Here is a 22152-nt window from a genome sequence, read left to right as displayed (position 1 = left end):
TGAATAAAAGGGGAACACAATTCAATAGATGAACAGAGTTCCAGTGACATGGGGGATATCGAAATGTAATTAGAGTCTCAGAGGGAGAGGAGAGAATGGGGCAGAAAAAATATTTGAATAACAGCTAAAATTTTTCCAAATTTGGTATAATATGTAAATGTATACTTTCTAGAAGCTCAGATAGCCCCAAAATAATTAATTCAAAGAAAACCATGCCTGGGCATATAACAATCGAACTTCTAAAAATCAAATATAAAGAGAAAATTTTGGAAGCAGTCAGGGAAAAATAATGCATCACATACCGAGGAACAACAATACAATAACTGCTAACTTCTCATTAGAAACAGTGGAGGCCAGAAGACAATGGAATAATACCTTTAAATGTGGAAAGAGAGAAAGAGAGAGGAGAAAAACCTAAATTGTGTTGCTAGGGAAAATCCCTTCAAGAATGAAGACAAAATGAAGATATTTTCAGCTGAAAGAAGACTAAGAGAATTTGTTGATTACAGATTTGCACAACAAAGTATGCTAAAGGAAGTTTGTCAAGCTGAAGATAATAAATAATAAACTCAGAACTTCAAGAAGGAATGCAGAACATGGAAAATAATAAACATGTGGATAACTATAAAATATTATTTTGTAAAAATTCCTTTAACATACTGTAACTGTTTAAGGCAAAAATTAAAACATGATAATGTGGTGTTGGTAGCATATTTAAATGTATTTATAAAGCAATTAGAACAAAAACAAGGGTAGAGGGTGAAGAGAGCTATACAATTGCTAGATTCTTGAATAGTATGTGAATTGAATCTAGATTTTGTATTACTTGGTTTAGGCCTTGGTATAAATAGAAAATTTTTCAAGGTTAATTTGTAAAAAAAATAGTCTATAAATTTATATTTGTTTTAATGTAAGCTACATTCACTGCCACAGTGGACAAACCCTGATATTTCAGTGGCTTAACACAATCATTGTTTATTTCCTGTCCATATCACAGTTTAATAGAGTTCATTTTGGCTCTCCCACCTGAGTTCTCAGTAATTCAGTGATTTAGAAAGGTACTCTGCTTCCATCTTGTATCTTAGTTATCTGAAGAAGATGAAAGAGAGGAATGATGGAAAGTCATATCCACCCTTAGCTGCCTTGCACCAGAGGTTACGTATGACTTCTACTCACATTTATTTCCCAAGAATAAGTCACAAGCTCATACCTAAATTCTTGAGACCAAGGAAATGTATATCTGTGTCCAAGAAAATAAAAGTCTCTGATGAACACCTAGCATTTTTTTGCCACGATATCCAAATTAGTGGAGGGAAAATCAGTTAGAAAAAAACAAATTTAATCAATTAAAATATTCAAAAATGGAATAAAAATGAAATAGGAAAAGGTAAACAAAAATAAAACAAATGTTTTGGAAACATTTAAATATGTAAGTAATTGTAATAAAAGAAATGTTAACCTCCCCAATTGAAAGACAATGGGAATTAGACTGGATCAAAAAGTGAATTCTAGACATCTGTTATTTATAAACCACTGATTTTTAATGTTTGAATGAAGGAAGTTGAAAAAAAAGAGGCAAAAAATGATGTACTAGTAAAATGCTAATTAGAGCATTTGGTTATATCAGGCAAAATAGATATTAAGACATAAAGCATTACTGGTGAGATAGAGGGTCACTTCATAATGATAAATACTTAATTCATGAGGGAGGATTACTTCTAATTATGAATGTAGCTAATAAAATGGCTTCAAACTATGTTGAGCAAAAATTGCTGGTATCACAGGGAGAAATTAACAGACCCACTATCATTCCCTGAGATTTGATGATACCACTTCCAATTATTGATAGAATAAGTATGCAGGAAACCCAGTAAAACCAGAGGGAATTTGAACAAAACAATGAATAATTTCAATCAGATACACACTTGCACATATGCAGAAGCCTGCAGATAACGGTTAGAAGATATTTTTTAAGCATAAATGGAATATTTACAAAACCATGTCTTAGGTTATAAATCTCAAACTCATAAAAAGTCACTATTATCAAGAAGAAATTCCCTGGCCATAATATAACTAAATTAGTAGGTAATTTTAAAATTGAGAAAAATCCTCACATTTTTAAAAATTAAAAGGGAAAACCACTTTTACATAACCAATGAATCTAAGAAATCTTAACAGAAATGTTTAAAGATGTATTGAAAATTGGATGACAGTGATAATACTACATATCATAACTTGTGAAATGCAACAAAAGGAATACATTCAGGAAGGTCAGGACAAAACCAAAAAATGTAGAAGGAAGGAATTAATGAAGATATGAACAGATATTACTTAAATGGAATATGAATATGCCAAAGATCAAAATGAAAATGTAGTCCAACTGAGAGATGAGAAATTCAACTCCTTCTCTGGAAAAGTTGATTATGTAAAAAAGTAGGTAGACACTAATAAATATTAGAGATGATAAAGGAATGGGACCAAGAGGAGACATAGGAGGCTTCTGAACTTTCCTCCTCCCACAGACACACCATATGTATAGCTGTATGTGGAGCAATTCCCTCTGAGAGAAATCCAGAAACTATGTGAGTGACTCCTACCCACTGGGTGAATGAGAATATCAAAACAGGTAAAAAAAAAAAAAAAAAAAAAGGCTGAGACACATTGTCCTTATAAACTCCAATACTGGCACAGCTTCATGCAGTTGGGAGAGAATTTCCAACTCCCAGCTTCTCCATGAGGCGTGAAGAATTTAGACCACGTATGTGGCACCCCAACTTTTAAGACTCCCGCTCAAAGGAGTGACTTACCAGGTTAGGAAAGAATTTCTTAAAGGAAACACCACCAATCACAAAGGAAAATGATGAAATCTTTGACCATCTTGCAATGAAAACCTGTGTGTGTTATCATAAGACATGGCAATCATGAAAAGGGAAGGCAAGACCGGGAGAAGACATTGCACCACATCTGACTGACAAATAATTTGCATCCAGATTACATAAAATTTTCCAACAAATGAATAAAGAGCAGACTACCCAGGAGGACAATGAGTACATATATAAAAGGAAACATGAATAACCAGTAAACACATAAAAGATGCCCAACCTCAAAAATTATTAGGCAAATTCAACGTAAAACCAAAGGGAAAAATTGTATGTATGTCAGGATGTTAACATTTTTCAAAGTCTGAGAAACAGGAACTCTCATTTATTGCAGTTATGAGTGTAAAATTATGCAATTGTTTTAAAGAACAATTTGACAATATCTGAGAAAGTTGACTATCTTTATCTTTAGTCTTAAACTACAAATATGTTATAAAGATACGTGTACATGGGTGATAGTTGTTACAGTTTCTAATAGGAAAAATACAGGGCACCTTAAATATTCAGCACTAGAAGAAGTATCCATTTTGTTGTGGAATATGCATACAATGGGATATAATGTGGAGGTTAAACAACTAAATAAATAGCTATATGGAAAACAATAATAACAAGAGCAAGAGGAAACTTTCAGAGGTGATGGACGTATTTATGGCAATAGACTATGGACATGGTTTCATGGATATATACTTGTTTCCAAACACATCAGTTGCATACATTAAATAGGTGCAGCTTTTTTTTTTGGTATGTCAACCATACCATAATAAAGTGGTTTAAAACTAGCAAACAAACACAAAAAATTTCCAGAAGCATATGCTGTATGTACATGAAATTAGAAGAATTGCACAACATAAACTTATATATTGTTTAGTGATGTATAAATATATTGATATGTTTTAAAAATTAAAGACATACACATGATGATAAACACAAAATTCTCAGGTGCGTGTGGAAGATGAAAAAGCAAGCAGGGAGGAATACACACTGGCTTCCATTGTTTTGTAATCTTTAATTATTCTCAATGGAGTACCTACACTCTACAGAGGGTCCTCTTAGTTTCTCCCGTCTGAACTCCATACCTCAAGTAGATATCTGAACTATATCACAATAAGTAAAAAATATGTTTCAAAAGAGTTGGATGTCATTTGAGGCCAAGTCTGATGAATAAAGTCACCAAAACTTTTTGCATATAAATGATTAAAAATGAGGCAGGTTCCTCTCTTGCGTGTGCATGTTTCTTGTTAAACTGACCCTGAAGCATTTCCTCAAAAATAGTTTTTGTAGTATTTTGAGAAATGGCTACATCATTATTTCTGTGTGTAGCTTCCCAAAGTGACTTTTTTGAAGGGGACAAGGCTCATCTGGATGGATAATGTGTCCAAGTTCCAGTATGTATGTTAAAAAGCTCAGCTTCCTTTCTTTATTTCAACACCTTATATTGGAGATACTTATTACATTGGCGAAACTAGACAGATGTGAGCAATGCCTCCATGCCAAATAATAGCTCATCATCAAGTGATTCAGAGTCTTTTTTTTTTCTCTGTTTTGAAATATTGAGATACAGGGCTGTCTTTGAAGAGACTTTCTACTCCATGTATATTTGACTAAAAGCCTCACATGAGAACTATTTCATTTATCACTAGGCACTCGATGAACCAGCCAAGACTGAAAGTGTCTTCAAGGACAACACGTTAGACCCACCTCTGGAGGTAATGACTTCAGATTACCCATGCTTTTGAAACAAAATCCCGAAACTCATTGCTAACTCAGTACCTGGTTTCAATTCTTCCAGTTTTGTTTTCCTGCACAGCTCAGGCAGCAAACTGAAGAGCTCTGTGCTACCATTGATAAGGTCTTACAGGATTCCTTGTCTATGGTAATGCCCTAGACTAGAATGTGCAATTCAAACATTTGCTTCGCTTCTCTTCATTTTCCTCTGTTTGAGTATGATGCATCTTAGGTTTGTCCTTCTTTTTCCTTTTTATTTTCCAGCATTCTTCTGATTCTCCTTCAAGTTCCTCACAGACATTGTTGGGTTCTGACACAATGAAAGTATGTATATATTTAATAAAATTTGCTGAACCATAAGAGTGACTAGATCAATGGTTTTAAACTGCAGGTTAAGGCCCCGTAGAGAATTGGGAAGGCAATTTAGTTGAATAGCAACCAGCATCTTAAAAACACAAGAGTAGGAATGTAAAATATCAGACTCTATTACAAGTAGTGAGTAGCAGTGTTGATATATGTTTCAATTTGTTTACATGTATGTATGTAAGTATGTATGTACAGGGTTACAAAGTAAAATTTATTACTAACTGTGTGTTAAGTTCAAAACAGTTTGAAAGCCAAACTATCAGACTTTGTCCTTATACGTTGGCATTTTAAGAAGCGTTTTAAGAACCACATATAGAATTTGTGGCTTATCCTTATCTCATACCATAGCTTCAGTACTTATGTAATTCACAGTCACTTAGAATTGCAGAAGTGGGAAAGGAAGTAGACTGAAGTTACGTTAGGCTAAGAGCTTTCATACAGGTATTATTTCTGGAACTTTTTTCCTTTTGGTAGACTAAGCTTATTTTGTTGTTCTTTGACTCAAAGGAACAGAAACCTGGGTATTTTAGATTGTTAGGATACTTCTAAGTCATTAATTCTTGTAATTGAGTATTTACTTATTTCCTTCTAATGTAGTCATTTTCATTTGTTGGAATAAAATACATTTCTCCAAATTATTTTTTAAATATTTAATACAGATCTACTCACTAAATTTTCAAAATGGTTGTGGCTTTTTCTTTATAATTGTTAGGGTTTTTTGGTTAGCTGTATTTTCACTCTTGGAGTGAGTATAAATACTTTTTTCAGGTTCCCTTTAAAAGTTGTACATTGTGTATACAAAGCAGGTTTCAAGTGTACAGAATTGCTTATAACTAGAAGAGTATCTAAATTTTTGATTGGATTGTCAAAACTACAATTATCATTAATAATGACATAGGAACTCAGTAACCAATAATCATCAATATTAAGAAATTATATTTTAGCAGAGAGGACCTACAAATAGATAATTGTAGTTATTATATTTATTTCATTATATAGTCTTTAAATCTTTTAATCTAAAAATATGAAATATTGTTTGATTTCCCTGAGGCTATATAAATCTTAAAATATATTTTTATTCTATTTGTTGAATGTATAAAAAGTACTTTATATTTTATAATAGGAATAGGACTTAAGTAGTAATATGTGAATAATAACATATATTATTGATTTATTTAACAAATATTTAATGCTTATAGTATTAAAAATACATTGTTCTAGGTCACTAAATTTAAGACAACTGTTTTATTCAACAAGTATTTATTAAGTGCCCTTACCTCCTCTCCTCTGGCCACAATCAGTTTGTTCTCTGTATTTATGAGTTTTTTCTGCTTTTGTTTATTTGTTTGCTCATTTGTTTTGTTTTTTAGACTCCACATATATGTGAAATCATATGGTATTTGTCTGTCTGACTTATTTCACTTAGCGTAATATTCTCAAGGTCTTCCCATGTTGTTGGCAAGTGACATAGTAAGACTTGAAAGTCAACAGTACTCATTGATCCATGAGCTGCAGAATGATTGTTGTAATAGCAGTCATGACAACAACATTCATCTTGCTGTACATCTCCATCAGGGCTCTTGGGTGACCAGTTTTGTCAATGAACAGTGATATTTTGAAAGGAATCTTTCTTTCTGAGCAGTAGGTCTCAACGGTGGGCTTCAGATAGGCAGTCAACCATATTATAAACAGACATGCTGTCATTTAGGCTTTGTTCCATTTATAGAGCATAGGCAAAGTAGATTTAGCATAATTCTCAAGGATTATTCCTAGGATTTTCAGAATCATCAATGAACACTGGCTTCAACTTAGAATCACTAGCTGCATTAGCCCCTAACATCTGAGTTAGCCTGTCCTTGGAAGCTTTGAAGCCAGACATTGACTTTTCCTCTCTAGCTATGAAAGTCCTAGATGGCACCTTCTTCTAATGTAAGGCTATTTCGTCTACATTTAAAATCTTCTGTTTAGTGTAGCACCTTCATTAATTAGCTAGCTCTTCTGAATAATTTGCTGCAGCATCTACATCAGCACTTGCTGCTTCACCTTGTACTTTGATGTTGTGGAATTGGCTTCTTTCCTTAAGCCTCATGAACCCACCTCTGCTGGCTTCAGGCTTTTCTTCTGCAGCTTCCTTACCTCTCTTGGCCTTCAGAGAATTGAAGAGAGTTAGGGTCTTGCTCTGGATTAGGCTTTGGCTTAAGGGAATGTTAGTGGCTATTTGGTCTTTTATCCAGATCACAAAATCTTTCTCCATATCAGCAATAAGGCAGTTTCTCTTTCTTTCTCTTTCACTCATATGTTCACTGGAGTAGCACTTTTAATTTCCTGCAACAACTTCTCCTGTGCATTCACAACTTGGCTGTTTGGCATGAGAGGCCTAGCTCTGGCTCTGTCCTGGCTTTCAACATGCTTCCTCACTAAGTTGAATCATTTCTAGCTTTTGATTTAAAGTGAGAGATGTGCAACTCTTCCTTTTACACGAACACTTAATGTTCTTAACTGACCTAATTTCAATTTTGTTATATCTCAGGGAATAGGGAGACCCAAGGTGAGGGAGAGAGACTGAGGAATAGCTGTTGGGACAGTCAGAACACAGACAACATTTATAGATAAAATTTGCCATCTTATATGGGCATGGTTCGTGGCACTCCAAAACAATTACAATTGTAACATCAAAGATTACTGATCACAGATCATCATAACAAATATAATAATAATGAAAAAGTTTGAAATATTGTAAGAATTACCAATATATGACGCAGAGGCACAAAGTAGCAAATGTTGGAAAATGCGCTGATAAACTTGCTTGTCACAGGGTTGCCACAAACCTTCAATTTGTGAAAAACACATTATCCACAAAGCACATAAAGTGAAGCACAATAAAACAAGGTACACTTATATTTGTCATGGTGTAAAGTTTGGATTCCATGGGAAATGGGAAGATACAAAAATATGGGGGGAATAATATGAAACCATTGAAAATGATCATGATGGCTCCTGTGGGGGGCTCTTGAGGTCAGAGGAGCAGTCAGTGATGATGCCTAGATGGGGTGGGCTCAGGGGAGCCAGAGGGAAGCATGTGGGTTTGTGAGAGATATTTTAGGCTTGCTGTGGGGTTGGATGTGAGTAGTGAACGAGAGAAGAATCATGGTTGAACTCCAGGTTTCTGCCTTGAGCATAGACAACCATGTAGAAGGCAGAGTGTGGAGGAGGGACGAGGGTTATGTTCATTTTGGACAGGATGAGTTTGAAGTGTGTATCGGGGGCCTTAAACTAGTGTGTCTGGAGCTAGTAGGAGAGATCTGGGGATGATGCACACATCAATGTTGTGAGTGCCCTACAGAGAGCTCCGAGGAACAAAACATTGCAGGTCCAATAAAGGGGGTGGAGGAGAAGCCAGCAGAGGAGATGAAATGTCCATTATTATAAGAGGAAAATCAGAACTATGTGGTAACATGGAAGCTACAAGAGGAGAGTATTTAAGAGAATATAATCGTGGTAATTGCTGCTGAGAGCAAGACAAAGATAAAGCTAGAGTACTGTTTATTAGGTTTGATTTATATATTTTGAACCTGTGTTGCTATTGCTTATGTGTGGTGTTCATTCTCATCTTTTTTATTTTTATAACCTTTTCTAGCATATGTAATCCTTTTTAGCTTGAGGTTGTTCTTCTTAATCTAGTATGAAAACAGTGACCCCATGTAAGTAATATATATATATGTAATTTTCAATTCATGTTTTCTTAGATATATCTTTTGTTACTATTTTCTATTACTTTTTTTACGAATTTCTATTACTTAATTTTTGTGTTTTTTTTAAATTTTTTTGTGCCCTCTGGTCTAATTATTTTCAGGACAAAATATTTCTGGATATCACTTTTATATTCAATCCAGAGAATCTGTTTATCTGGAATTCTGTCTTTTTTTTTTTTTTTTACTTTCCTGCTTTCCTTCTAGTATTTTGACTTTTACTGATCTGAAAATTTTAAAAATTTTGACTATTTTACTTTACATTTTTGTTCCTTTTCTTAGTTACACATAAATTCTTAAAGATAATAATTATGTTTATTTTCCTATCAATTTTAAACCTTGAAATATCTTTGTTATATTTTTCTTGATATCTTCTTTATTTAGATCCTGATTTCTCACACATTGATAGCTTTCTCTTGGATTAATTTTTTTTCTCGGTGGAATCTTGCTGAAAATTATATACAACAAGGTGGTTTTGTGTTGATTCTGTGGCCTGTGTTTTTGAGACTATCTTTATTTTGCTCTTTCATTTAAATTAAGTTTTGTTGAACAGAAAATTATAGGTCCTATCTCTTCACACTTTTTCACCCTAGGTTCTTTTTCTTCAACAACATACTTGTGAAGTATTTTGCCTGCATGATATTTACTCCTCTGCTACAGAGTGATCATTTACAGTGTGGCTCTGTAATCTTTTAGAATTTTTTTTTTTTTTTTGGCTGTCCAACTCTTACTTCTTTATTAAGTTTTTTATTTTAATTCCGGTATAGTTAAATATATTAGTGTTATATTAATTTTAGGTGTACAATATAGTTCTATATAACACCCAGTGCGCATCACAATAAGTGCCCTCCTTAATCCCCACCACCTATTTAACCCATCCCCACACCCACCTCCCCTCTGGTAACCATCAGTGTGTTTTCTAGAATTAAGAGTCTGTTTCTCCTGTAATACTGTGTTGTGATGAGCACTGGGTTTTTTACACAACTAATGAATCATTGAACACTACATCAAAAACTAATGGTGTACTATATGTTGGCTAACTGAACATAATAAAAAAAATTTTAAAAGAGTCTGTTTCTTGGTTTGTAGAATTTCATCTTTATCTATAATATGACTGATTTTTCTTATAATGTAAATGTGCATTTTTTTTCTCTTACATGTCTGGATTGGTACTCTCTGTGACCTCCCCTTTGAAGTTTTCAATCTTTTCTGTTCCTCACATTCAGGATAACTTTTAATCATTAGTTTTCAAATGTTTCTTCCTCCTGGGACTCTTATAAAGTGATTTTGTCACTTTTGTTTCTGTTTTCCATAAGCCTTAATCTTTATATATATTTTTCTATTTATTGCTTCCTAATTCCTTCAAGGGGATTCCTTGATTTGATATTTCAGTTCAAGAATTTGCTCAGTATGTATTCTGTGCTTCAATTTCTATGTTATTTGTTATGTCGGATACAGTTCTTTTTAAAGTCATGCACTGTATGGTGACTAATGTAATAAAAAAATAAAGTCATGTTTATTGAGGTATGGTTTACCCACTGTTAAATTTACCCTTTCAGTGTACACTTCTATGGGTTTTCGCAAAGCATAATACAGTTGTTTAACCACTACCACGTCTGAAGTACAAAACACTTCCATCAGATGAAAAAGTTCCCTTGTGCTGCTTTAGAGTATGTCCCTCCCTCCAACCCAAGTGCTGGACAGCTACTGACCTTTACTCTGTTTCTGTACTTTTACCTTTTCAAGAATGCCATATAAATAGAATCATACAGTATGTAGTCTTTTGAGTCTGGCTGTTTATACATAGTAGAAGGCAGTTGAGATTCCTCCATGTTTTTGCATGTATCAATACTTAATTTGTTTTCATTGCTGAGTAGTATTCTGTCATATGGTTGTACCATATGTTAACTATTCACCAGCTGATGGACAATTGGGTTATTTCTACTTAGGTGCTATTACTAATAGAGCTGCTAAGAACACTTATAAACAAGATTTTGTATGGACATGTTTCTCTTGTGTAAAAACTTAGGAGAGGAATGACTGCACCATTGTTTTTCTCCTACAGCATTAACATTTTTCAGATGTGTTATTAGTTTTCCATGGAAACTCAAAGTTCTTGGAGCATGTAGGCTAGCTTGGCTGTATGTGTGCCTGATGCCTGACGTGGAAGACACGAAAGCCTAGTGCCTAGGATTTGCCAGTTCTGCCGAGTTTTGTCTTTTGTTTTTGTTTTTGTTTTATGAAGAACAGAAAGAAACTTGTGTGTCAGGCTGTAGAAATCTGTAATGTCAACCATCCCCCCCTTGGTGACAGTATCCCTCATCTTTGCCTCCCTGAACCTTTGCTTATGGCACTCCACACTCCTCTTCAAATAGCTGTTTCCATTGTCATCCTCAAGGAAGGCATCAAGAACTGTCCAGTTGTCCAAACCTATGCTTAACTCTCCCCTTTTCCCCCCAGCCAGGCTGAAGGGCCATCTTGATATCATCCTCAGAGATACTTTTCACCATCCTCAAATTTTGCTCCCTCACATCACACCTCTGCTGTCCTTATAACTCTGATGTTGAAAAGTGGTATGTGGTGAGAAAGCAGAAGCAGAGTATGTAAAACAAACAGACAGAAACAACTACTTGGAAATGTTGGGCTGTGAAAGGGAGAAGGAAATTGGGTCTGAAGTAGGGTCAAGGAAGAATTTTTGGTTTGCTTTTTAAAGGTGAAAATGACAAGAGCATGTTGGCATGGGGTAGATTCATTAGAGGGGAGGTACTAATTATACAAAAGAAAGGGAGTTCCTGAAGGATGAAAATCCCTCAAATGACATAGAACCTACAGCCTAATTCAAGTAAGAGTCCTTTGATTAAAAGCTGGAAATGTCTGCCATTCTAACAGGACAGAAAACAGAGGAAATGTCAGGTACAGTGCAAACGTCTTTGTAGGTGGATGGGGGGAAAGTGAAGAATTGTATAACTCATATTTTTAGTTATTCAGTTGCTAACACCTTTCAGTGAAAAAAGGTTTAAGATTATTAACTGAGATTAAAAAGCAACCTTATGATGGGGAAGAGATTGGTAAAGAAAAAGTTGAAAACCATTATGTGTTCTGCTTTCAGTTCTTCCTTCATTCCCTCATAAATCCCTTCCATTCAGGTTTTTGTCCCCACTGTGCTGCCCACACCACTTTCCCCAGGTTCCCATTGCTCTAAACTCAGCCCTGGTCAGAGCTGACATATCTGCAGAATTATCTGCAGAATTAGAGATAGGTGTCACTCCCTCCTATTTGGCACACGTTCCTCTGGTGCCTTCCAGGACACTGTGCTCTCTCAGCTTTTGTCCTACATCACTTGCCATTATTATTTCTTAGGTTCCTTTGCTGGCTCATCCTCTTCTTCCCAAACTATGAATGCTAGAGTGCTGCTGGACTCAATCCTTGGGCTTCACATTCCTCTCTATATTCACGCCTTTTGTGTTTTGAACAGCAAGTGTATGCTGACAACTCTCAAATTTGCATCTCTAGTCCAGGATTATCCCCCAATTCCATTCTCCCAAATATCTATTCTCTGTTTCCATTTAGGTTCCTAATAAATATCTGAAAAATTAAAGTCTAGATTTCTTCCCACAAACACTATTTCATATCCTGCCTTCCCATCTCCATCTATCAATTCTTATCTTTCATTTGCACAAGGCCAGAAACTTTTGTGTCAAGTTTTATTCTCTTTCTCTCATATTCTACATCTCTATTAGAAACCCTATTGCTGTAGATTTAAAATATATGTAGAATATGATTATTTCATGCTTTCTGAACTGCTGAGCCATCCTCATGTTTTGCTGGATAGTGCAATAGTTTTTGTCCTCAACCCTGCCTCACTATGATTCATTTTTAACACATCAAAGAGAGAGATCCTTTTTCAAGCATAAGTCAGATTATGGCCCCCCCATGGCTGAAAACCAGCAGTGCTTACACATTTCCTTTAGATATAAATCAGTGTCCTTACAAGCTCCTGGAAGGGCTTCTATGATCTGGTCTCCCAGCCCTTCCGTCACAGCTCCCCTGCTCTACCTGCTTCCTTGCTGTGCCTCGAATGTGCCAGTCATGTTCTTGCCTCAGCACATTTTGTCCTGTTTTCAAATCAGTTATATCACTTTTTATAGTTTCTAGTTCCTTGTAAAAAATTGCAAGCTTAACTTGTATCTCAGAAAAAGCATGGGTAAGTGTGTTGTTTTTGGTCTGGTTCTAAGAAAACAAATTTCTGGATTCTCTGTGCGTGTTTTTTGATTGTTCGTTATTTTTGCTCATTTTCACTCACATTGTCTTACCTCTTTGTGTGTCTGAATCTGAATGTGTGTTGGATATTTTACTCAAAAGTTTATTTATAGAAATTATTTGAGGGCTCAGGTGATATTATCTTACCACAGAGAGCCTTTTCTTTGCTTCTGTCAGACACCGGGAGCATTAGAAAGGAAGGATTACTTAATTTAAGGTTTGGGGATGATTTTTTTCCAAACAATTGTTTTCAATGATTTGAGGCAAGCCTGAGGACTATGTGAGGTCTTCTAGATTGGTCTTAGTCCTGAGGCTCAGTCTATTCTTGGTGGGTCATGGATTCTGACTTTTATCTCCCTACACCTTTGAGACCGTCAAAAGTTTGGATCAACTTCTCAAGCAACTCAACATTGTTTGCAAACATCTTTAGGATAAAAGCCAGTCTCAGGTGCTTGATTCATGTCTTTGGATTCCCATCTTCTCCTGATCTTGGTCCCAAATTCTTTTTTTGCTTATTAGCTCATTGATGTTTTTAATAAATAATATGTCAATATTGTTTTAAATATTTTACCCAACTTTTTGTTTCTTTTGAAAGGATTGCTTTGAGTCCTTGAACAACCATTCTCAGAGGTGGAAATCCACTTTGAGAACTTTACATTTGTTCCACCTTGTTGAAATGCTCTTTGTTTAGATATGTACATGTCCAGCTTCCTCACTTTCAAATCTTAGCCCAAACGTCACCTTCTGTAGATTGACCATCCTACTTGAAATTGTAAGCCCTCAGCACTCTTGACTTTCTTAACACCTGGGTTGTCTAAAAGAAATAAGCTATGTGGCAGAAGCAAAGATTTTCTCTAAAAGAATATATTACCGAAGGCTTTAAATTATTTGTATTCTTTTTTGTTGCATAACACATGGTATAATATATGGTATGATTTACTTCCAACATACATTATAATTTACTTATTTATTATTTTATTGTTTATATTCTCTCCTGCTAGAATGTAAGCTCCCCAAGGACAGGGCATCTTTCTTTGTCTGTTTCGTTTAGTGTTAAACTGAAGGGTGTAGAAAATTTCTCGCACACAGTAGGTATACAGTAAGTATTTGCTGAGGAGATGAATGAATCAAATAACCCATCTCATTTCAGAAAGTGGGAGAGTGGGCTTACAAGAGAAAAATTAGGGGATCACAGTGTAGTATTGAATACTCATTTGAAGTTGATGACCATTAATTTATAATGAAATCAATTAGCTTGGTTGAGAGAGTTTCCCCACAATGTTTTGCTTTTCAAGTTTAGAGAAAATAGATGATAAGGTCCATCCAGAGCTGTTGTTTTCTTTTCTCTTCTTTTATTTTTTTTTTAAGGTGAGTTTGTCATATGGAGAGAGGGAGGCAAGAGAAATTAAGATGTTAAAACAATTAAGAATATGAAATATATGTGAACTAAGAGGTAATAACACCACAATTGACCTGGTAAAACTCACTGATTTTGAAGTCTCAATGATGCTAAAGGAATGTTGTATTGGGGACATTTGAGAAGTGAATGGGAAATAGAGTTCTTAGAGTAGGATGCCCAGAACTGAAATGTCACAGATTTCCCATTTTATTTATGAAAGCAAAAATCTAGGAATGATCCTGAGAGTGGATGAGTGAAATGGAATGGATGAAAACACCTTTGGAGATGAGTGGCTTAAAGAAGTGAGAGTATAGAGAATTCCATGTGAATTTTGAAAATGGCAAAAATCACATAAGGGGCCATTATGATCAACAAATGGATGTCATCAGTAAATATGGGAAAATTTACCAGAAAGTTGATAGATAATGGCAATGAAAAGAATAATGAAATGATGTAGTTTAATGAAATAATTTTCAAAAGGACAGGGGCTTTGTACAGAAGAGAGAGCGGAATGGTCAGAAAGTCTTAATAGCAAAAAAAAAAAAAAAAAAAAAGTGAACACTTATCCCAGAAGTCAAATCTTTCACTATTTTTGTGGTTACTTCAGTAGTATAATTATTTTTCTTTTCAAACAGATGCCTACAACTCTTCCGAGAGCAGCTGGTCGAGAAACCAAATATGTAAGTCCCTTCAAAATGATACATACTGCTTTTTAAATGGGTACATGTGTATGCTTTGGAGGGAACTCAGTTATACAGTCATTAAAATTGAATTAGCTGATATTTTTCATAAGTGGAAAGGGGTAGGATCTTCCACCCAGATGTGGAAAATCAGGTTATGTCAGGTAAGTTTATTGAATAAATTCCTTCTTAAGTGAGGTCTAGTTTGATTAGTTTGGCTAAATAAAATGGAACTCCAACACCTGCTTTCTGTCTTTCTAATTATCAAAGCTTAGATGACACTTTCATTTTTGTAAAGGTTTATTGTTCTTATTATAAAGGAGTCAACTCATATACTTGAAACATTAAGATTTGTCAATTTCCAACAGGATGGCCAGGTTAGCTGGTTTTGACTAGTTTGTTGCTTTCTTTTTCATTTAAATTATTGTCAAATAAACCAGTTTCCACTTATGAGCAAAAATAGATTAATAGATTTGTAGGTACAGACTCACACACTTGATTCAGTTAGTTACGTGGAGCTGGCTCTGAATGTCCTAGGCGCACACACGTAGCCCCACCCTGTTTCCACTCTTTATTCACCTCATAATCCATCATGTGGCCAACTTCTGCTTCTGATCGAATATCTTCAGTAGAAACAAGATTTTCTCCTAAGCAAGTATTTGGTTTTTAGTTTAAAACAAAACAGTAAATTTCTTTTAAGTTATACCTTATATTTTCTAATATGCTCTTTTCATCATCATCATCATCAAGAATACATAGTTTTTAATTGCATATTTTGTGACATATCTTCTTTCCAATTTATGTATTTCTGTCTTATTTGGATCTCCCTAAGGCAAATAATAAACTGGATGAAATCACTGAATTTTATCACATTTAGGAAATAATGTTTAGAGGGTATGGATAGGAACACTGCTTAGAGTATTTTTCTAGAAGCTTTCACTCTTTTGTCTTTATTGAAAAACATTTGGAGTAATACTTAAAGGAGTAGAGACATTTAGTAGCCTGTACCCAAGGTTAAATCATAACGTGTCTGTTTGCTATGTGATCCTCATAAAATAACTTAACCTCTCTATGCCTTAGTTTTTTCATCTATAAAATTGGGAAACTAATAATTGCCTGATGTATAATTCATATTGGTTAATGTATGAAAGGCCCTTGATATAGTCCTGACATACAGGAATAAATAATAGTTTTTCCCTTTCTTCCTCTTATTTTCCTTCGCTTTTACCTTCATCTATGTCTCCCCCTTTCTCTTCCTCCTTCCTATCTTGGGAAGAGTAGAAGTGCCATGATTTAGTGGAGTTCCTTGATTCTGAAGTTGAATACAAGAAACGAAAGTTCCCTAAAGATGTTTCAGTACTTTTTGTGACTAATACGTGCTACAAGAGCCAGACCCAGGAAAAAATAGCTGTGAATTTTTGCTTTTTCATCTTTCTTTTTCACCTACTCCTACCTGTCACCAAAGTGCCTCTGATGGAGACTCATTTACAAGAAGATGGGGAGGGCGCCTGGGTGGCTCAGTTGGTTAAGCGACTGCCTTCGGCTCAGGTCATGATCCTGGAGTCCCTGGATCGAGTCCTGCATCGGGCTCCCTGCTCAGCAGGGAGTCTGCTTCTCCCTCTGACCCTCCCCCCATCTCATGTGCTTTCTCTCTCATTCTCTCTGTCTCTCAAATAAATAAATAAAATCTTTAAAAAAAAAAAAAGAAGATGGGGAGGGGCTGGTACTTCCTCTCACCCCTCCCTGGGGGTGGTTAATTTGGTAACAATTGGAATAATTCTGGAGGGGCTGCTTCAAGCTCCATAGTTAGAGTTTATTTCAAATTATTCTTCAATAAGTTATCAGACTTAATTAAAGTGGGTTAACATTTGCCCTAAACTTTTTGAGAGCATTTGAGTCATTCAAAGTTAACACTGAGTCATCAAATAGATTTAGTATAGACTAGACCAAATACGAACTCTGATTCAGATAAGATTCTTGACTTTGATTACATTAGGTTTCTTGAGTGAGAAGCTTTATTTTTAACTTTCTCTTACAACATGACATTTGAATTTTTCTTTGTGAGACCTCAAATATGTCCATGTCTTTTGGAAGACTATCAAGGGTAATTTCATGGTGGAATGTGAAACCTAGTTCTGTGGTGCCAAATCATAGGGAAATCACATTTCTAAATATTTCGCTACAGTTATTATATTTACTAAGTTATGTCTGATACATTCATTTTGAGAAGAAAAAAATGAAATTTTAGAGCAGAAGTCCACCTTAGCTATAAGTGTTGGTCTCCTGTGAACAATCTATTTTAAATACAGTATGTTCTGATTTTAAAAGTAGAATGACATTAATATTTTCTTCTAGAAATTCTAATATTCATATTGCCTGAACTACAAGATACCTTATCTTAAGGTATCTTGGATAGCTTTCGCTCAATTAATTAATTAATCTTTTACTATATTCTTCTCTCTTTCTCTACCATGGGAAACTCAAAAGCAAATCTGAGAAGTCTTTTCAGTATTTCACCACCTCTGTTCGAACTTTGAAGGAAGTAGGCATCTTCGCAGTATATACCTGCTGGGTCTTGGTGTGTCATTGACTGTAGAAATTCTTAGATTCGATTAGAAAACAGGGATCCATAGTTTACCAACTCCTGCACCACAGAGGAAAAAAGAGAAGACTTAGATGAGAGCCAGGGAAAAAAGTATTGTGATATATGAGAATATCCTTGACAGATTAGCACAGACCGCTCAAAATCCGTATCTCTGGGGGATTCATAGTATATAATCTATGAATCACAACTAGTAGAAAACTTAGTCAGAATTTTCTAGCTTAGCTCTATTATTCAGTTTCCCACTTTTGTTCATTGATTCAATAAATATTTACTGAGTGTCTACCATGTCTACTCACTGAGGAGTCACTGGGGTGAGGGATGAACCTTATAAGTTTCCCATTTCTGCAGCTTATAATGGGGGAGACAGTGAACAATTACAATAGTAAATGCACAAGACACTTTCTTGTAGAAATTAGAGAAGAGCTGGCCATAGAACTGGTTGAAGTGTAAGCAGACTTACCAAGTTGTTAGCTTTCAATGTATCTGTTTTATCTATTGGATTTCCAGTGTACCTGGGATGATTATAATGGTTTTATTAAATAACGAGAAATTGTATGACTAATTCCTCTTTCTGGGGCCTTTGGTAAAATGCTGACTTCTTTTTCCATAAAAAAAAAAAAAAGGAAAAGAAAATGCAAAAACAATTAGTTTCCTATTCTTATTCTTTATTGCACATATGGTTACATTTCACATAGTTTGTTTTTTTAGGGATGATCCAGATGCAGGAAAAGTACCATCAATTCAGTCTAATTAACGTCAAAGTTTTCTTCAACTCATGGTGTACTTGAATTGCAAGTGATTTTAAAGTAATTTAATTGAGGTCTTTTTAAGTGTAATAGAATTTAAGTGAGGCTAACATGTTGAGTAGTGGTGATCTCCACAGGTCACTTGTAAGACTGATTATATTAATTTATCATCAATATTCCACTCAATTGTTTTGAGTTCTTACCTTGCAAATGAGGTTTAAGTATTTCATTTAACCTTATACAAATCTTATGAGGTGGGTATTATTATTTCAAGATCTTCATATGACAAAGGAGGAAACAAAGTGTTAGAAGTCAGAGTAGGCAAAACCCAACCCAGGTCTCCCTCAGGCTAAGGCCCTTGCAATTAATAGTTGTGTGAGAACTACAGAAGAGATGGGAATGGTTTGTTTTCCTTAGATGTTTTATCCATTAGTATTTATACTCTGTGTCTAAATTATTTCTTCATGGTCAGTAACCTTCAGTCTAAACTTTGAATAATTTTGTATTTGGTGGCAATATCTAAAATGATATCTCTTATATTTCTAACATTTTAAATCACTCACATATAAATTAACTCATAATTTATCAGATAATGTATAAGAGTGATTGTTTCTCATGACACTTGCTTTTATTTATTTTTTTAATTATTTTTTTAATTTAATTTAATTTTATTATGTTATGTTAGTCACCATAAAATACATCAGTAGTTTTTGATGTAGTGATCCACGATTTATTGTTTTCATATAACACCCAGTGCTCCATGCAGTACATGTCCTCCTTAATACCCATCACTGGGCTAACCCAGCCCCACCACCTTCTCCCCCCTAAAACCCTCAGTTCGTTTCTCGGAGTCCATATTCTCTCATGGTTCATCTCCCCCTCCGATTCACCCCCCTTCATTTTTCTCTTCCTTCTCCAGTGTCCTCCATGCTATACCTTATGTTCCACAAATAAGTGAAACCATATGATAATTGACTTTCTCTGCTTGACTTATTTCACTTAGCATAATCTCCTCCACTCCCATCCATGTTGATGTAAAAGTTGGCTTTCCCCCTGTGTAAAGGAATGAATTTTCTATTTGAATTTCTATTTCATTCTCTTTTCACTCTATCATATTTGGAGGAGAATGTCATTTTTTCCTTTGCATGACACTTGTCTTTGTAAATATTTATTTTTCATTAACTGCTACCGGTATAAATTATTTCATTCATGTACTTTAAAACCACAGTATGCTTTCTTAATAAAGAGCAACCTCAGAAAATAAGGCAAGTATTAGACTTACTACTAATTTATCAAAAAATCCTTAGTTAGAATTACAGTCTATAGATAACAACTTATTTTATAGACTCTCTACATTGCATGAATTACTTTTAAGTGCCAGAGAAATAACAGAGACAGGCCTATTGAATATTATATAGTAAACAGGTAAGATCCCATCTTAATGAGCTTGAGGGACAGAAAAATGTCATAACAATAGATGCATATTGCTTTCAAAATATCACAATATATTAAAAAATGTGTCAAGCTTTATTAAGAATATTCTCCACTATGTGTGTGTGTGTGTGTGTGTGTGTGTGTGTGTGTATGCATACATACAGTTATTCAAGTAAAGGTCACTGTCTCCAATTTAGGCAGCTTGCGCTCTCCCCTGTTGCTATGCTTGGCAATGTTGCTATGCTTGAGTGTTTCAGAGGTGCTGCATGCTAATGTAGTCCTAGATCTAAAGGTAAGAGGAGACTTCAATCCAGACCTTGGTCCAGATCGGCTTTCTATAGGTTGTGATCAGAGATTTGATGCGTTACAGAAAGGGTTGTGAACACTTTGAACAAGAAATTCCACTCTTCTGATTATTCTCATTTATTTCTTTTTTTCACTGCTCAGAAATATTTCTAAGGCATGCTTATGTGAAAGGGGATGAGGAGGGAACTGAAGGTAATTATCTGGGTTCCGCTAAATGAGGAGGAAGAGAAAAGATGTAGTGAGAGACTCCTTATGCCTTGTATCCTTCTCATCATCATTTTAGACTTTACCAAACATGGTAAAGTTTGGTAAAGGCACCATATTTTAGCCCAAACTTCCCTTCATCTGATCTTTTATCTCCTCATTTGCACATATAAACAATGGCTGTCACTGGTCACTATGTCCACTTATTCTGCCTCCTGGTTATGTTCATGACAAGATGGAATCATCATTCCTTAGCATAAAGACTCAAACTTAAAACACTTTCAAATCTACTTTCTATATTTAGGCCTTTTGGGGATATATTATTAATTTATAAAATGTTTTTCAATGAGATAGACAGGGTAATGTGTATAGAGAGTTAAAATAAACAACGTGAAGCAAGGAAGATATGATGCCTGATAATATATTGCTATGGGCTTTGTGCCTAACATTCTTACTATTGGATTCATTCTTTTGCACACATAATGACTTATGTACACATAACAAGAACACTTGCTAGGTTAAGGGAAAGATGGTGTTTTATCATTTTATCATTTTATGTTCCCTCAACACCATTCTCAGCACTCAATGATTATTAGGTGCTCAGTTAATATTTTAAGCTTTGTCTTTCTACCTGGGAGAATTAATAATTCAGTTAACACATTATCGCTAATTAGAGTTCTTTGAGCTGTGAGAAAAGGAAACTCAGGTCAATGAGTCAACAGAGAAAAGGTGGAAGAAAAACACTTTAATGATATCGAACTGGCTGTTATATTCAGGTGGGAGAGATGTGACTGCTGAAAGGGAAACAAACAAACAAACAACAACAACAAAAACCAAGCTGAAAGTAGAAGTGTAGAGTGCAGGAGGCAAAGGCAACTGGAACAACTGGATTCTGTTCCAGTCCCCCAAGAGGGGATCTGCTAGTGTGATGCCAGCCACAAGGACACGTGTCAAGAATGGGGAAAAGCTGCACATGGCAAGGGAAAACAATGTAGACAATGACTAAGGAGCTTCATTGTACTTCTTGTGCCTCAATATTGTCTTTGGAAAAAGAACATGGTTTCTCCAGAGCTGGCTTGGCACAGTGGTGGCTCTGTATAGCAATTTATTTTTCAGTGGATTTCAAATTCTCCTTTCTTTCCTTTGTCTTTAACTCTTTAACTCTTTGGCTTTCCATATAATCTAGCTCTTTAATAGATTATTTTTGAAGTAAGAAATTTTGGCTTTCACGTGTTTTGGACTTCTCTGTTGGTTTCTAAGCTTTTTAAATGATGATATATTGGTTAACATGGATCCTCCTTTCTTAAACGTTCCTTTCCTTTCTTTTATGATTAAAATGATGTTAATGACCTTAGAATTACAAGATTATAGGATTTTGTTTCACACAACAGCGTTTCTTATAGTCCTCTGTATTGTTGTTCCTCACAGTTAGTATTAATATGGATAGACACGAATGACCAAAATCTTTAGTGTTATTCAAATCCAATTTCAAGTTTAGTCTTATGAATGTCAAGTTGCTTCTCTACCTTCCTTCCACTAACCGACGAGCAGTGATTCAGATAGAGTAGCTTTCTCCCACCTCCTGCTGCTCCAATCTCAGTTCACCAAACAATTTCCCTCACTTTTTGGAAAATAATTGCTACAAAACTAATAACATTTTTATAGCTACAGCATTTAATAAACCCTGCTAACCTGTATTAGGCAAGCAAAGTGAGGCTTCTCAAAGAGCTTGACATAATTGGGTTGGTTGAAAGAATCTGGTTGTATTCATAATACACATAAGCCAATATTCTTTTTCT

General features: G+C 35.0%; 1 protein-coding gene across 10 annotated transcripts in view; it reads left to right on the top strand.

The window, feature by feature from the left end:
- The window catches only part of LOC113927670 (muscular LMNA interacting protein), a 239815-nt gene that overhangs the window by 156770 nt on the left and 60893 nt on the right, over positions 1 to 22152 (top strand). For 8 of the 10 annotated variants that reach the window (XR_003521705.2, XM_027603681.2, XM_027603686.2 and 5 more), the window contains 4 exons: positions 4520 to 4585; positions 4669 to 4752; positions 4869 to 4928; positions 15014 to 15058. Coding sequence is in view for 9 of the 10 variants with exons in the window: in XM_027603681.2 (XP_027459482.1) it covers positions 4520 to 4585; positions 4669 to 4752; positions 4869 to 4928; positions 15014 to 15058 (255 nt within the window). In the remaining variant the exon portion in view is untranslated. The remainder of the gene's footprint in view (positions 1 to 4519; positions 4586 to 4668; positions 4753 to 4868; positions 4929 to 15013; positions 15059 to 22152) is intronic. The other 2 variants (XM_027603685.2, XM_027603688.2) reach the window with 2 other exon arrangements.

The sequence above is a fragment of the Zalophus californianus genome, chromosome 7 (assembly GCF_009762305.2).
Source record: "Zalophus californianus isolate mZalCal1 chromosome 7, mZalCal1.pri.v2, whole genome shotgun sequence".
NCBI classification, from domain to species: Eukaryota; Metazoa; Chordata; class Mammalia; order Carnivora; family Otariidae; genus Zalophus; species Zalophus californianus.
The sequence above is the reverse complement of the archived record's forward strand: the minus strand, read 5'-3'. Positions and strand labels throughout refer to the sequence as shown.